The 16,108-nt window shown below is 39.4% G+C and overlaps 1 protein-coding gene across 1 annotated transcript in view; it reads right to left on the bottom strand.

Moving 5' to 3' along the window:
• The window catches only part of OPN5 (opsin 5), a 29,429-nt gene extending 15,265 nt beyond the window's left edge, over positions 1-14,164 (bottom strand). Inside the window, exons 1-4 of the mRNA XM_004424042.2 lie at positions 14,028-14,164; positions 9,712-9,831; positions 4,625-4,795; positions 988-1,322 (exon numbers count right to left, since the gene is read on the bottom strand). Coding sequence (XP_004424099.1) covers positions 988-1,322; positions 4,625-4,795; positions 9,712-9,831; positions 14,028-14,157 — 756 coding nt within the window. The 5' untranslated portion in view covers positions 14,158-14,164. The remainder of the gene's footprint in view (positions 1-987; positions 1,323-4,624; positions 4,796-9,711; positions 9,832-14,027) is intronic.
• Between the last annotated feature and the right edge of the window lie 1,944 nt (positions 14,165-16,108).

Genomic DNA, 16,108 nt, shown 5'->3' with positions numbered 1-16,108 from the left:
GATTAGGACTTCAATATACATTTATTTTTATCTTTAAAATATAAGATAGAAATTAGGGTGTGCTAACATTAAATACACAGTTTGATGATATTACCTACATGCCATTTATATTGAGAGTATGCGCTGAAAAAGATTTTTTCAATATAAGGGTGAGACATGATGAAATTGTGAAGACCACTGCCTTAGACCTTACCAGAATTCCTAAAAGGTATAAAAGAAAGGAGAAACTATGGTTTCTTTAACACCTTCTATTCACCAGATGACAGGATAACATGCTTTGTCTCATTGAATCTCTATCACAAACCAATGAGATAGATGTTACTATTCTTGTTACACAAAGGATACAGTAGAGATTCAAGGAAGTTCACTATCTCGCTCTGGGTCACAAACCAGGCAAGTGTCGGTGATGGAATTAAAACCCTACTCTGCTTTCAAATAGTCTGCTCTTTTCCTTACACCACAATATTTAAAGAGCTACCAACCCTGAAACTAGCATTTACCAAGGTACTCAACCCTGCAGAAATGGCTCTTGTGTTAAGGTAAGTTTCCCATAGGAAAGTAGACATGGTAAGCTCTTACTCTGTAAATAAGGCAAGGTGGCAGAATGTCCCTAACCATGCACACCAAAGTCCGTACAAAACAGTAAATACTATGAGGCATTTCATGATTCATAAAAGTTGTTACTCTTATTACTGAAATAATTTTTAAGAACCAATAATATTCTATTCAATAGAAAGAACAAGCCCCCAGTAGATCCATTATACAAATTTGGTAGATATTAGAAGTGTGTGTATGTGTGTAAATGAGAAAGACACAGAGAGAGAAGAAAGAGAAACTACAAAGGCTTATATAAATAATAACAAAGTCCAGAAGTACATAAACAGTGGAGATTCTAAATTCTCTCAGCCTCCAATACTCCCTATCCTCTTTGCCCTATGAAGTTTTAACTGATCAGAAAACACCTCTGTAAACTATTACTGCAGGTACCTTGGTCAGTTTCACTTCCAGCACGTGGCTGCCATGGATCCGACTGTCGAAATGAGCTACTTCTTTGGAGGAGGACTTAACCTTGGCAATGATTTTCGCATAGGAGAACACGATCACAGCCGTTGGGAGCAAGAGGCAGAAGAAGAGGATGTTCAGGATGAAAATCTGGCCCCCTACTGAGGCCTGGGCCAGCCACCAGTCCAGAGTGCAGGAGGTTCCAAAGGGCTCAGGCACGTAGTCCCCTAGACCTACCAAGGGCATGGTGGTCCAGAAGGAAGCATAGGCCCAGATGACTGCCAGGCAGATGTAGGCGTGCTTTCTTTTCAGCCAAACCCCTGGAGGTGGAAAAGAAATGTTACCAGGATGTAATCTGCCCTCCACCCAAATACCTCCCCTCGATATGTCAAATTCCACATCCAAAGAGTTATTCCATTGGATTCTGGGAGAAGCGGTCAGATAACTGACGCCTGAGGGAGAGTGGAGTGCAGGGAGAAAAGTTCCAGAGCTTGGGCCTTTTTCCAAGAAAATAAAATTGGAAGTGATTTCATAGGGAAGGTTTCTCTAGGCATCTGGGAACCTGGGGAGGGGGAAGTGACAAAAGCTGGGGAAAAGGAGAAGTAAAAAGATAAGAGGATGCTGAAGACATTGGAGGATCTTATGGAAGCATCCAGAATGAACTGTGAGATCCTATCCAATGTAAGAAGCCAATTGGTGGACTATAAGTACTGAGCCCAAAAAAGCATGTATTACTGGATCATCCAAGGTTAAATCTTTGGGGGAGATGAGAAATGATAAGACATTGCTTGTGTCTTCAGAATACCCTTCCTCCTAAAAGCTTTTGTGTCCTCTCATCTCATTTGTCTTCCTAAGCACTTGTCGAGTGGGGGTTGGTGGGCCGTGATTATGACTGTGCGGTGTGATGCCAAAGTGGTTGACTCTGCTTGGTGAGAGCAGATTTTGAATCTTCAAACATTATTAACACAACAGCCACGCTCACACAGCCATAGGAGGAGAGGTAGAGAATCTAGGTAGATTGTATCATGTTCTGCAAAAGTAATTCTGCAAAAATATTTTTAGGAAAACAAAAAACGAGCTTCGTTTTTCAGCACTAGTTTCCATTAACCAAAAGAGAATTCCAAGAGGAAGAAACAGTGCAGTCATCTAAGAAAAGCTGTAAAGCACTAATATCATTTTCCAAAGTTCAACACAACCACAGAAGACAGGTCAGCCTGATCTACTGCTGCAGCCTACACAGGAAATTACTTTCACGCCCCACTTATCCCTCGAACCAAAAGGGCCGGAGAAGCGATTCCTGACTGCCTTGGTTTTGTAGTAGCAGAGAAGAAATAGCAAAACATATTCAGTAAAAGCCAAATGATTGCTTCAACATAGACTCAACATAGACTCTGCTTAGTACCACGTGAGGATGAGGAAGTCAGTAGGGCCTACTTCTTCTCATTTCTAGTATTTGACCCTTTTCATGTAACCTTTCTAGACATAGGTGTTTTTAGCAGTAAAATGGAGGAAATAAGAATATATTGCTTACAGATTTTAATAAGTATTAAATAAAATAATGCAAGGCTTGTTCTGCAAACTATGAAGAACTACATTAACATGAATTTTTACTCCTGTGTTTGCCTCATTTAGCATTGATAAGAAATGCAACAGATTGTTTCTACTGTCTCTATTTTTTTCAAAGACATGGCATTTTGTATCATAAAATGCAAAATTTCTTGAGCCCAACCAGATAGGGGTAACAATCATGTAGCCACAGTATATGTCAGATCTTGGTTATCCATTATAATGGATAAAACATTGGCACGGATAATCACATATACTTATGGGAATGTGCATAGGCATACGTATAAGCATTTATGGTTAGGGTTACTTGGTGAGGTGTTTTATACTTACATTCGAGTATGGTGAAAGGCTGTCAAGTACAGGAGGGAGTAGATTAGTAGATTGGTTCTGTGTTGCTCCAGAAGTCAGAACTAGGACCAATGGGTGGAGGTTACTGGGAGGCAGTTTTGTCTTAATATAAGGAATAACATTGTAACAATGAGAGCAGACCAATCAGAGAATGGGCTGCCTTGTGCAGTAGTAAGCTCCCCGTCACTGGTCACTGGAATTATTCAAGAAGAGGCCAAATGGCTGTCTGTCAGGGATGCCTTAAAACAGTTTACCACATTACATGGGAGAAAGGTCTACATGTCCCCAAGTGACCTTCTAATTCTAACATTCTAAGACACTGTGTGGAGGGTTTAATAGTGCATCAGATCAAACGATGAAACCATACTATTGAGAGTCAGCCTTAGAAGAAGCTGAAAAATATGTACAGTTCCCATCTGGAGTTATAACTGCAATGATTCTACGGGTGGACAGTATCAACTCTTTAATTGACACAAAGCCTAAATTCAAAAAAATATTTTAAAAGCAGAGACGTCAATGTTTCGTATTCCCAGGAAGTTGAACTTTTTGCCTTCTCATCTAAAAAATCAATAGGTATATTTAAAATCTATTTGATATGACCAAACATAAGTTTATAGAAAGAATTTGACTCTGAAGTCATCCAGAATATGTATAATTGTATATTCTTCTACTTTATTGAAAATTTTGATTCAAGCTATTTCTACTGGAAGTTTTAAACTGTTTAGAAAAACAGATGCAAATTAAAAAATAAAAAGTGAGTGCTGGATCATGAAGATAGTAGTCCATGACGCTTCCCCCCGTTGCATGGTTTCCTTGGAGTTTGGGACTGTAAACTTTCGAAATATAAAGGAAATTCCACCACATTGAAAGTGTCAAGTCGACCTGATCTTTTCCACCTCAGGCTCCAGGCCATGCTCTGTCCCCATGGTCATAACCACTCTGATTGACAGATTGACGAACAAAGCAGCTTTATCCGGACGGAGCCAATACTACTCCCTGGTTGCACCAGATTCTCAATACTAAACTTAAGGGCCTAAATGCTTCTCTTTAGGGTTCAATAAATGCATGAACCCCAAGAAGCCAAAGTACTAAAAATTTATTTTTAACATTAAGAAAAGTCTTTAGCCTCTGAAAATTGTTTATTGCTGGCTTACCCCTCACCAATTCTTGTCACTTGTGTTTCTACCTGCCAATACCTCAACGAGAATGTCAAGCGGTATTTCTGTATGTGTGTCCTTTCCTGCAGGCACAGCTATCCAGTTCTCTAACTTGGAGGTGGACATTTTGGACCCCTCATCTCTGATATCATGGGGAACCTGAGTGCTAAAGGAGAATTAGAAACATCTTTTCACACAATTATACTTACTATGTGGGAAACCAGCTAAACATCCTTTCAACGCATTTTATTTCTTTTGTTTTCATGGCAAAACATGGTAGAAGCTTACACACTTTATACAAGGAAATGATACTTTTAAAAGCATTGTAGCCAATCACCAGACATTCCTATAAAAATGGTGCTAAAAGAAATCTACATTGACACCGGTTCAAATCTTTAAACATAGGTTAGAACAAGACAGACTAGACATGGAAGTACTCTTGGTCCCTGAGTTATTAATAATCTTTGTTTATTACCTACAGGTACAATATGTACAGCGCTGACAATCCACCTAGCTTTGACTATCAGAGAATGAGAAACCTTCTGACTTACCATAAGATAAATAGCAGATTTTCAGGTATCGATCCAGGCTGACAGCAGTCATAGTGATAAGACTTCCACAGCCAAAGAAAAATCCAGCCCATCCATACCAGCGGCAGCCAATCCAGCCAAACACCCAGCGGTGACAGAAGCAGGAGATGATCGTGAATGGTTTGCCTACAACTAGAGCGCCAAGCAGTTTATCAAGGGAAGTTCCCTCCAGTTAAAATGTACCCACCTCCCTCAACTCACTATTGAGTTGTATCCCGTTCACACAAGAGAGAGCTATTTTAGCAAATGTTGGGTTCAATGTGTTTACAACCAGACCCAGGTTTCTGGGATTTAAACTATTTATAACTTCAGCCTCCATTTGTTGTTGTGGTTTTTTACTTTCTAGAAAGCATTTTTCTACTTTAATTCACACCCTGCACCCTCCCTATTCAGTCATTGTATTCAATCTTCACCTTCCCTGAAGCGAAAGTGCCGAGGAAGCTCTTTGAAGTCTCTATCTGATCTACCAAAAGAAGGTTCCCTAACCTTAACTCATTAGGAAAACCAAGTGACTGATATTCACAGCTGGCAGGTGCCAGCCCTGCCCTATCCCTCCCAGCTGTGCCTCTTGCTTGGCATACAAAGGTACACAGAAGTCCCTGTTAGTTCAGTCAGTCAACACATACTTACTGAGTGCCTTCCTTAAGCTAGACGCACATCTCCTCTACCTGTTTAGACAGCTAGTGCCATCCTCCAGCTTGCTAGACAGTGCACCCTCACATTACCGCTTCCTGATCCTAGTGAGCCTAACTCCATTGTCAGTGAGGAAACTGAGGGTAGAAGAATTGGGTTTTTTCCCAATAAATACTTCTTTAGTGCCTGTTATGTAACAAGTATAGAGCGAGGTGCTGGAGGACAAAATAGAGATCCAGATGGACAAATTCATTTTTTCCACACAGAGAGCAGACAAAAGAAACAAGTAATTTGTCATATGAGCTATGATATGATATGTTGGCATGATAGGTAGTGATTAGCGCTGTGAAGGAAAATAAAGCAGAGGAAGGAGATAGACAGAAATTGTTGTTTTACATCAGGGGATCAGGGATGACCTCTCTGGGAATGCGACATTTAGGCGGATGCCTACATCAGTGGTAGAGACCCAGGCAACGTCTAGAGGGAAAATGTTCTAGAGAGAGGAGACAGAAAACTCAAAGCTTGAGCTAAGTATCTGCTGGGTGACGGCTAAAAACAGCAAAAGACAAGTGGAAGTGACTCGGATGGAATGAAATGAGTGTCTGTTGTGCCTGGGACCCATCAGCAAAAGCTATTTTAAGCTTCTTCCTGGAGCCAAGATTTGATGAACCTAGACTGTCTCTCCCTCCTCCACCTAGCAGAATGCTTCCAAACCTAGCTGCACGTTAGAATCACTGGAGGAGTTGTTCTGTTTTGTTTTGCTTTGCTTTGTTTTGATTTATTTTAAATATCGATGTCCAGGACTCTGACCCCCAGATAGTCTGATTGAATTTATCGAGAGTAAGCCCAGGCATCAATATACATTTTTTTTAGCTCCCCAGGTTATTCTAATACACATACCCAATGGAGAACCATTGATATTTAAACAGCAAATTTTAGCAGTGGAAGTGAGATACACCTGGTCTCTAGGATGTGCTTCTGCAAGGAGCTTGTAACGAAATACAGTTGACCAAGAAAAAAATAACACAGACATAAAAAGTTTTAAGGTTTATTGGAAAGGAAAAGTATATTAGAGATACTCAGAAGCTGAAAAAAATGGTCTGGGTCCATCAGAGAAAGCTATCGCACAGAAGAAAATGCGTTCTTGGTAGATTACTCTAAAGACATATGCAGAGAAATGTGGTAATTTGTGCAATTGTAGAGCAGCCTTGCTTGGCTGAAAGCATTTTCAATGTATAGGACCAATTAAAGGCATTTTTATTCAAGCCTAGTCTAATTCAGCCTTGAGCATGAAACTGGTATTATTCACTGGGGAAGAATGTGGCTGAAATGGCAGGTTTCATTCAAGTATTTTGACGTTCAGTAACAGGGAGAGGACCATCAGGAGTCAGCAGGGTGAGCTGACCCGGAAAGCTATCATTCCTGTTGTGACACCGCCATCGTGTGGCAATAGCCAAAATGGCAGCCATTTTGCAGCCTCGCAAATTCCCCAGGGTTCATCATGACTATTTTCACAGAAAGGGGCCTGACATGATATGCTCCTCTTAATGTGCATGGGTAAACATTCCTAAAATAGCCTTCCCAAATAACCAAGACCATATAAACTCTCAATAAGAAGGCAGCACATGGCTCTTGGATTGGAAGAATTAGCATAGTTAGAATGTCCATACTTCCTAAAGCAATCTCTAGATTCAATGCAATCTCTATCAAAGTTCCAACAACATTTTTCATGGAAATATAACAAAGAATCCTAAAATTTATCCAAATAGCCAAAGGAATCCTGAGAAAAAAGAACAAAGCTGGAGGTATCACACTCCCTGATTTCAAAATATACTACAAAGCTACAGTAACCAAAACAGCATGGTACTGGCACAAAAACAGACACACAGATCAATGGAACAGAACTGAAAGCCCAGAAATAAACCCACACATCTACAGACAGCTAATTTTCGACAAGGGAGCCAAGAACATACAATGGAGAAAGGAAAGTCTCTTCAATAAAGGGTGTTGGGAAAACTGGACAGCCACATGCAAAAAATGAAAGTAGACCATTATCTTACACCATACACAAAAACTAACTCAAAATGGATTAAGGACTTGAATGTAAGACATGAAACTTCTAGAAGAAAACATAGGCAGTACGCTCTTTGATATCGGTCTTAGCAACATATTTTCAAGTACCATATCTGATTGGGCAAGAGAAACAATAGAAAAAATAAACAAATGGGACTACATCAAACTAAAAAGCTTCTGCACAGCAAAGGAAACCATCAACAAAACGAAAAGACAACCTAACAATTGGGAGAAGATATTTGCATATCATATATCTGATAAGGGGTTAATATACAAAATATATAAAGAACTCATACATCTCAACAACACCAACAAAAAACTACCAACCCAATTAAAAAATGGGCAAAAGACCTGAACAGACATTTCTCCAAAGAAGATATACAGATGGCCAACAAGCACGTGAAAAGATGTTCAACATCATTAACTATCAGGGAAATGCAAATCAAAACTACAGTGAGATATCACCTCACTCCCGTCAGAATGGCTATAATTAACAAGACAAGAAACAACAAGTGTTAGAGAGGATGTGGAGAGAAGGGAACTCTCATACACCGCTGGTGGGAGTGCAAACTGGTGCAGCCACCATGGAAAACAGTATGGAGATTCCTCAAAAAATTAAGAATAGAACTACCATACAATCCAGCTATTCCACTGCTGGGTGTTTATCCAAAGAACATGAAAACACACATGCGTAAAGATACATGCACCCCTGTGTTCACTGCAACATTATTCACAATAGCCAAGACTTGGAAGCAACCTAAGTGCCCATCGAGGGATGAATGGATAAAGATGTGGTATATATACACAATGGAATACTACTCAGCCATAAGAAACAATTAAATCTAGCCATTTGTGACAACATGGATGGACATTGAGAGTATTATGCAAAGTGAAATAAGTCAGAAGGAGAAGGTCAAATACCGTATGATCTCACTCAGATGATAAAAACAACAACAAACAAACACACAGAGACCGAGACTGGATTGGTGGTTACCAGAAAGGAAGGGGGGAAGAAGGAGGGTGAAAGGGATGGTTAGGCACATGTGTGTGGTGATGGATTGTAATTAGTCTTTGGGTGGTGAACATGATATAATCTATGCAATAATAAAAGTATAATGATGTAACCTGAAATTTATATAATGTTATAAACCAATGTTACCACAATGAAATAAAGAATTAAAGGTTAAAATAAAGCTGCACCAGTAAGGCTGTGTGAGAAATAGTGACTCAATAGATAGAGGCTTATTATGGACCCTTCTCTTTAGAGATTGGCAGTGGCAAAAAAATCTACTAATGAAGAGAGAAACAAATATCAGGAAACATTTTAAAAGGGATGCTTTAGATGGGAAACTGCTAAAAGGTTTCCAGCGGAAAGAGGAGTTGGTGTGTTTGTTCTGTTCAAACTCAGTTTCTCTGCCTCTAGTAACTTAAAACTGTAGGCTAAAGAGCAGAATGTTGGGATCCAAAGACACATTTGAGTGTGTGTAGAATTTTATAGATGAAAGCAAAGGGAAGTGACTTACCCCACATCATTCATATTTGTAAAAATGTATTGCAGTTAGAGAAATTTTATTTCAACTCCTCCTCTCTGGGTTATCAGAGATGCCAAAAAAGCAAGAAATAAACCAGTAGTTCTCAATTTTGGATTCTCATTTTTCTAATTTTAAATATCCTGATGCCCAGGTAACATTCTCAACCAACTCATTCAAAATTTCTGGGTATGAAACACAGCCATGGGTATTTTTTTTTTTTTAAGTTCTTCAAGTGACATTTTTGTGCAGCCAAGTTTGAGAACCACTGAACTGGAAGCTTCCTATACTTGCAATCGGTCCCCAAGCCACACTTAAATATATCATTATATTATCACTTAAATATATCATTAGCAGGGCAGCTCCTCCTTCTTCCTATACTCACCTCTCAGACTGTCTTCGGCCATCATTTACCTTTTAAGACTTTACCCTCTTGATATTTATTTCAGCAGATTTCCATAAGAGTGGGAGAGGTGTAACAGAATTTAAAACAGTGATCTGGAGCCTGCCTGTAAGTTTCTGTTTTCTGAATCATTTAGCCCACTACACCTTGAGGCGTCTAAGATAGGATATATTATTCCCAATTGTATTCTCAGCATCTAACATGCCTGGAACATAGAAAGAACTCAATAAATGCTAAATGAATGATCTCTTTAACCAGATAACACTCCATTGTCTTACCACAAACTCTGTAAAGATGATTTGTGAAGGAAGGAACAAAAGGGGATGGGTTAGGGGTTATCTCTGAGCCAGTGAGGGCTTTAGAATGGTGCATCGTTCAAACCCCCAAAGAAGAAACGGCACGGTTGTTACCTGAAATCCCCAGATCACAGATTGCTAAATTGATAGTCATTATTTCCGCAGGTCTCAGCTTCTTCTTTCGTCTAGAAGACATATAAAGGACATACCCATTTCCAAATGTGGACAGAATCCCTACAAGGAAAAATATAAATTCCCATCATTAAAACTAGGTTTTAGAATTCACTGGAATATGAAACACTTCTCAATTTCAAAAATGGTCACCATAGATTTAGAGGGTAGTGAGAGGACTCTAAATAAAAATCTAAATTCAGAAGATGAAATAAAAAGCATGAGTTGTGAGTGACAGGCGAGGGATGGGTTGCCTCCAAAGGGATAAGAGTCAGGGATCATAAGACTGAACTTACCCAGAAATGGGAACCACTAACTTCTCAGTGAAGCTCAGGAGGGTGTGGGCATCCCGATGGCCAGTTCTTGTACTGGCCCCCAGGGTGGAGTATTCCTCAGCCATTTTTAGAGAGTATCGGCTTTATAGAACTCCCTCCCTCTGATAAGTAGGGTTAATCCCTTGGCTCTTGATAAATTCTGAAGATGAAGAGACCCAAACCAAACGAGGTGCTTTCACTATCACCGTGGCCTCCTGAGGGAGCCCCAGCATTCAGGAGAGGCAGAGGCCAGCTATGGCATAACCCTCTGCAAAGAAAATTTCATCTCCTGGAGACACATCCCAGGACTTTTGCCTCCTGAGGATACATGGACGCTGGGTGTCTGCAGCTGCTACTGAACTAGGTCTCAAGGGGAAGTGGGTGACTATTGAGAATATGGCCTCTCCCCCTCCCACCAAAGGGAGAGAAAGTGACCCTCAACCCACCGACCTACCAACAATGGTAGAAATGTGTTCCCACTCTCTTATATCTTTTTATTAATGACTACTTGGCTTTGGCGTTACCATGAAACTGTTCAAAAGTTCTTACACACCCAGTTTAAATCCAAAAGACCCAATCCCTACTGACTTTATTTAAGAAAAGAATACACCTACTTCCATAGCTTAACATGTAGAGTAGATTTCCTCAGGATTTCTTGCTTCACAGAGTAGCTGTGTATAAATGAGAATCTGGTACAGCTGCCTTTAGTAGTAAGGAATAAGGAGAGTATTAACAGGAGAAACCCAGATTTTTCTATTTTAATTTCTACTTCTCCACCACAATTCATTTGAGGGGCAAGGAAAGAAATGTGTGTTTCAGCTGATGGTATGAAACCAACAGGAACTAACTGCATTGTGCTCTTAGGGAATTCTGAATCCCTGGAGTCAGCGCTGCCTAATGGTCTGTTTAAACCTTTTTAGCTTCCTTAAGACAGAAGAGGAAAAAAATAGAAGAGATTACGGAGTTCTAGAGCAAACCAACTAAAATGAAACCTACGTCTCATTAAAGGAAACCAGCTAGTAAGGCACATTGGAAAATTAAAACGTGAAAACATGGCTTGAAATATTATAAATAAATGCCATCTACTTTAAATTAAAAGATTAAAAACTGTAAGGGTGTGTATGTATTTTATACACAAACTCATTTAAACACGCTTTGCCTTTCTACATCTCTTTTTTTTTTTTTTTTGCTGGGAAAGATTTGCCCTGAGCTAACATCTGTTGCCAATCTTCTTCTTTTTTTTTTTCTCTCCCTAAAGCCCCAGAACGTGGTTGTATATCTTAGTTGTAAGTCCTTCTAGTTCTTCTATGTGAGCTGCCATCACAGCATGGCAACTGACAGACGGGTGGTGTGGTTCTGTGACCAGGAAACGAGTCTGGGCCGCAGAAGCCACGAGAGCACAGAACTTGAACCACTACACCATCAGGGCTGGCTCCTACATCTCTTTTGAGAATACTGATTTTCTTACTTATCCTTTCTTAAATTATCTATATTAACTCTACTTCATAAGGCTTTACCCAGTGCCCAAAGCATTATAGAAAAATAGTCAACTCTCTCAAGCCGCATGTAGGTAATTTCCACAGGCAATCTTATCTGTAGGGGAGTGTCAAGAGAATGCAAATTTATTTCTAGTGGTAGTTAAGGAAAACAAGATTAAGAAGGTAAAGAATAAAGGGAGGGGAGACATTTTAAATTATCAAAATCCTGAATCTTTCTATGAATATAAAAAAATAAAATCTCATATAGAGACAGTTAATAAACTAAGAATTTACAGTAGAAGAGTAGAAGGTGGAAATGGGTCTCTAATGTATTTCTTCTCTATTCCAAACTCAGGTTTATCTTTTCACCTTCCAGTTTTCCCTAAGACTCCTAGTATTTCACAAAGCTCGCCAAGAATGTCACTCCACTGTGGTTCCTTAAAAAGAAGCTGGGCACATCCCTGCACACCTATCCTAGGAGGAGGTGAAAACCAGACACAGGATCAAGCCCAGGACCTGGCTCTAGGATGAGTCTAACCCCCTCCAGCTGCCCCTGGCCTCAGCCCGAATGACTGTTCTGGAACATGCCTTTGGCTCCACTCCCAGCTCTCTGAGTTACCTGATGCTCCATTTATTAAGAGACTCTTTGGGGACCTGTTTTTCTGGATCCATCTCATCAAGCCCCTTGAATACGATCGTGGATTTTCCTTCCACCCCACGTGCATCAAGTGAGAAATCCTCCTGACTCCCCCCACCCACCCACTGGTTGCCTCTCCTCCTGCGATCCTTCATGCCAAGGTGGGATGGAACTGATATACCTCCTTATTTGTGTCATCTTGAGAAATTGGTCAGGTTAAAGATGCTACTGTTTAATTCATTCCTTGCAATTGATTGAGACAAATTCAATTTATAAGATGTTTATTTTTCTGTCTTTTCTGATAATTGAAAGTACTTATGTTTAATAAAAATGCGGTGTGGATTTTGCTACCAGATAGTCCCTGTGCAGACAGCGAGTTTGCCATTTTGTTCACCATTATATTCCCAGCAACTTAAACAGTGGCAAGGTACAGGCACTCAATATATATTTGTGATTGGAAGGACATGGTGTCCATTTATAAGACACAGAATTTAAATCAGTTTGATAATAACTAATAATAAAGCCAAGGGCCCAGGGAATCCCTTTGCAGCAGAATTTCTGATTAAATCTCATCAATTCCTTTTGCCTCAAGTACTGACCATAGAGGGGTCTCCAGACTTTTCTAATGAGTTTTGCTAATTTCAGGAGGTTAAATGAAATTCTTAGTCAGTAATAAATAGTTGAGAGAAAGAGAGGGAGGGAAGGAATGAGAGAGAGAGAGAGAGAGAGAGAGAAAGCTTGACCCAACATTTGAAAAGATTAAAGGCAGACACACCTAAAGATATAACCCACCTGCACACTGGTTACCCAAATTTAAAACATTTCTAAATTTAAGAAAAGTATTGTAGTTGAATTCTAATTGCCTAGACTAGTGCTGTCCAATATAAACATAATATAAACCAGAAACATGAGCCACATGTGTGTTTTAAATTTTTCTGGTAGCCACAGTAAACAGAGTAAATATGTTACTAAATTAACTTTAATAAGATATTTATTTAACCTAATATATCCAAAATGTTATGGGTTCAACATGTAGTCAATTTTTTAAAATTATTAATGAGCTATTTTACATTATGTTTTATAGTACTAAGTTCAATATCTGGTGTGTATTTACACTACTGTGCATCTTATTTTGGAAAAGTCACAGTTGAAGTGCTCAGGAGCCACATGTGGCCACCACATTGGATAGCAGAGTCTGGAAGCAGATGTACCATGTTGTGGATTATGCACAAAAATCTTTTGACCTTGGACTGACTTGCATTTATTACCAATACATTTTTCCAACTCCCACCAAAATCACTTAGTGATGATATTGTGATACAACTTTACTTTTAGGTGAAGTAAACTCAATGTGTCCATCATCACTACAGCACTGGGCCAGAGTTTTCTCAATTGTGAAAAGAGGAGGCTGAACTAGATGATTTCTAAGATCCATTCTGAGCCTGTACTCTTATGACTATATCAAAAGCATGTTTTAAAAAGTAAAGGCACTCTGTTTAAATAAGATCTCATTATCATTAATGTTATTCAGAAGACAAACCTACAACCAAAGCAACCAAAATGAAATACAGTCTCAAAATCAATTATTTTGCTATAAAATTTCTTTAGATTTTTGAGGGAATATTTATCCCTAATAATAAAGGTAACAGAGAGTTGTTTCCAGGAAACATTTATTAGCTCCGTAATGCCACCCCATCTTCGGCCCTCCTCCCTCTCTCCGTCTCCACTTAAAATACCCACCTAAGTGTCAGAATCTTTGTGCAAAATCAACATATCAGCCCATGAATTTTCTAGATGCAACCTTTGCACAGAAAAATTAAGGAAGCTTACCAATTATTGTTAGGTAAAAGCCAGCCACCAAATCCGCTTCCCAGGAAAGTTTGGAAGCAAAGGGATCCCCATCTCGAAGGTAGTGTGGCAGGCGCTCATCCTGGGGCAGGGCGGTGTGGTTTAGCGCCATGCTGTTCTCCAGCCACCAGGAGTCTGCAAAGCAAACCGGCAGAGATCTCAAGAGACCTGAATAAGCCAATCTGAACCATCTCTTAACCATACCCCTGTTTTAAAATGAAAAGCAAGTTCCCAGGGTCATGCTTGATTCACTAATTAATAACTGGAGAGAACATTTTAATATTTTTCTTCAATGATCCAAATATGTCAGTATTCAATTATTGGATGTGTGATTATACAAGCCTGGGTTATCTCATTTCTTCATCACACAGCTCTCTTTGGGCCACTTCACCCCTCCCTTGGGTGAATGAGAGGTTGAAGGCCAAACTCTATCCGTTTTACTGCTTCTTAGCAATTTTTGTAAAAGTCTGAACTAAGCGAAAATATTGTATGGAGTGTACACTATATATACATATCTGTATGTACACACACACTACATATGTATACACACATACTATATATACTACATATACACACTCTATATATACACATATATACACTGTACCTATAGAGAGAACAATTCATCAATATTTAAAATGTTGTAAATATATAAAATATTTTTTAATTTGCCAGAGTATTTTTTTAATTATCCAAATTGCCCAGAAGAGCAACTCTATCAGTTACATATTCAGTGAGCTTTACAGTTTTTCTATAAGAAGAAATAGTCATTAGTTATTAGAGAATTGAGTATAAAGGATCATAGAAACTTTACCAAATGTAGTTAAGAACTGGAAGATTTTCAAGCTTATCTTGAAATTTAGGACCATTTAGAAAAGAAAATTCAATCTTCGTTGTAACTCACAAGTCTCATCCACAGGAAGATTTGATTCCAAGTTTCTTAAAGCAGAAAGCAACTTCATTATTTCCCACCACTGCCTCTCAAATCCATTCTCTAAATTTGTTCATTCCTGCTCCAGGATGAAATCTTGAGTAGTGAGAAACTCCCAAAACACACAGCCCTTTGTAGTGTTTCTATTGAATATCGATTTTACAAAGTCTTTGATGGGCCCTCCGCAAAAATATAAGTCACACAATATCCCCAGTGCTGAAAGTTAGAGTGGCGTGTTGTTCCTGAGATAAAGCATTCTGCTGATGTCATAACTTCCTTTGGAATCACTCTTATTATTTGTTTTGAAAGGGGGAGAAATACTAATGTGGACATTTCAACTGCTTTTGAACTTGCTTATTTCAAATTGAACCAATAGATGTCACTGTTCAGCCCTCTAGGAAGAGATTTGAGGCAGAACTTAGCCTGTGAGTGGAACGTAGAGTTGTATGCCCCACAATTGATGACAGGCTGATCAGCAGAGGTCTAAGGATGTCATTCAATCTCTCCAAAAGATCCAGGTTGACCTCTTGCTAACTTCCTATTTACATCTTAAATAGGGCTTCTCAACTCACTCGTGACCCTCGTGGTGCCCAGTTGGCTGAAGCTACTGTCTACTTCCACACACAGTTTGAGGGCAGTCACATGGTTAATGTTCACTCAAAATCCTTCTTCTTGGGAGCTGTAGGAAGTGGAGCTGCCAGAAATAGAGACCTCTGACTGCTAACCCCACCCCATCTCATGACCTGCCCAATCCCAAGTTTATCTTTAGAACTTCTAATTCCGCTTTGATTGTCCCTCCTTCTGGTAAACTCTCTCCTCATCACAGATTCCCCATGCCCACTGACTGTTCAGTCCTGTCCTCCACTTTAGATTCAGAATCATAAGACAAGGGTTTGAGTCCAGCTCTGACACCTACCCTCTGATCTTGATATTATTTTAACTCTCTGGATCACAATCACTTCATCTATAAAATGGGCAATATCATTCTTACTCACCAGCCATCCTTGTTGTAGAAACAACAGGATGTTGGATTTGAAAGCATATTGTAAATGGACAGTCTTATCTAGTTATTATGTGCTGGAACACTTACTTGTCCCAAACTTGCCCATCCACAAAGACACAGCTGTTGCATGAC

This window comes from Ceratotherium simum, chromosome 13 (genome assembly GCF_057802395.1).
Source record: "Ceratotherium simum simum isolate JZ-2026a chromosome 13, ASM5780239v1, whole genome shotgun sequence".
In the NCBI taxonomy this organism is placed as follows: domain Eukaryota; kingdom Metazoa; phylum Chordata; class Mammalia; order Perissodactyla; family Rhinocerotidae; genus Ceratotherium; species Ceratotherium simum.
This window is presented reverse-complemented; position numbering and strand designations above follow the sequence as displayed.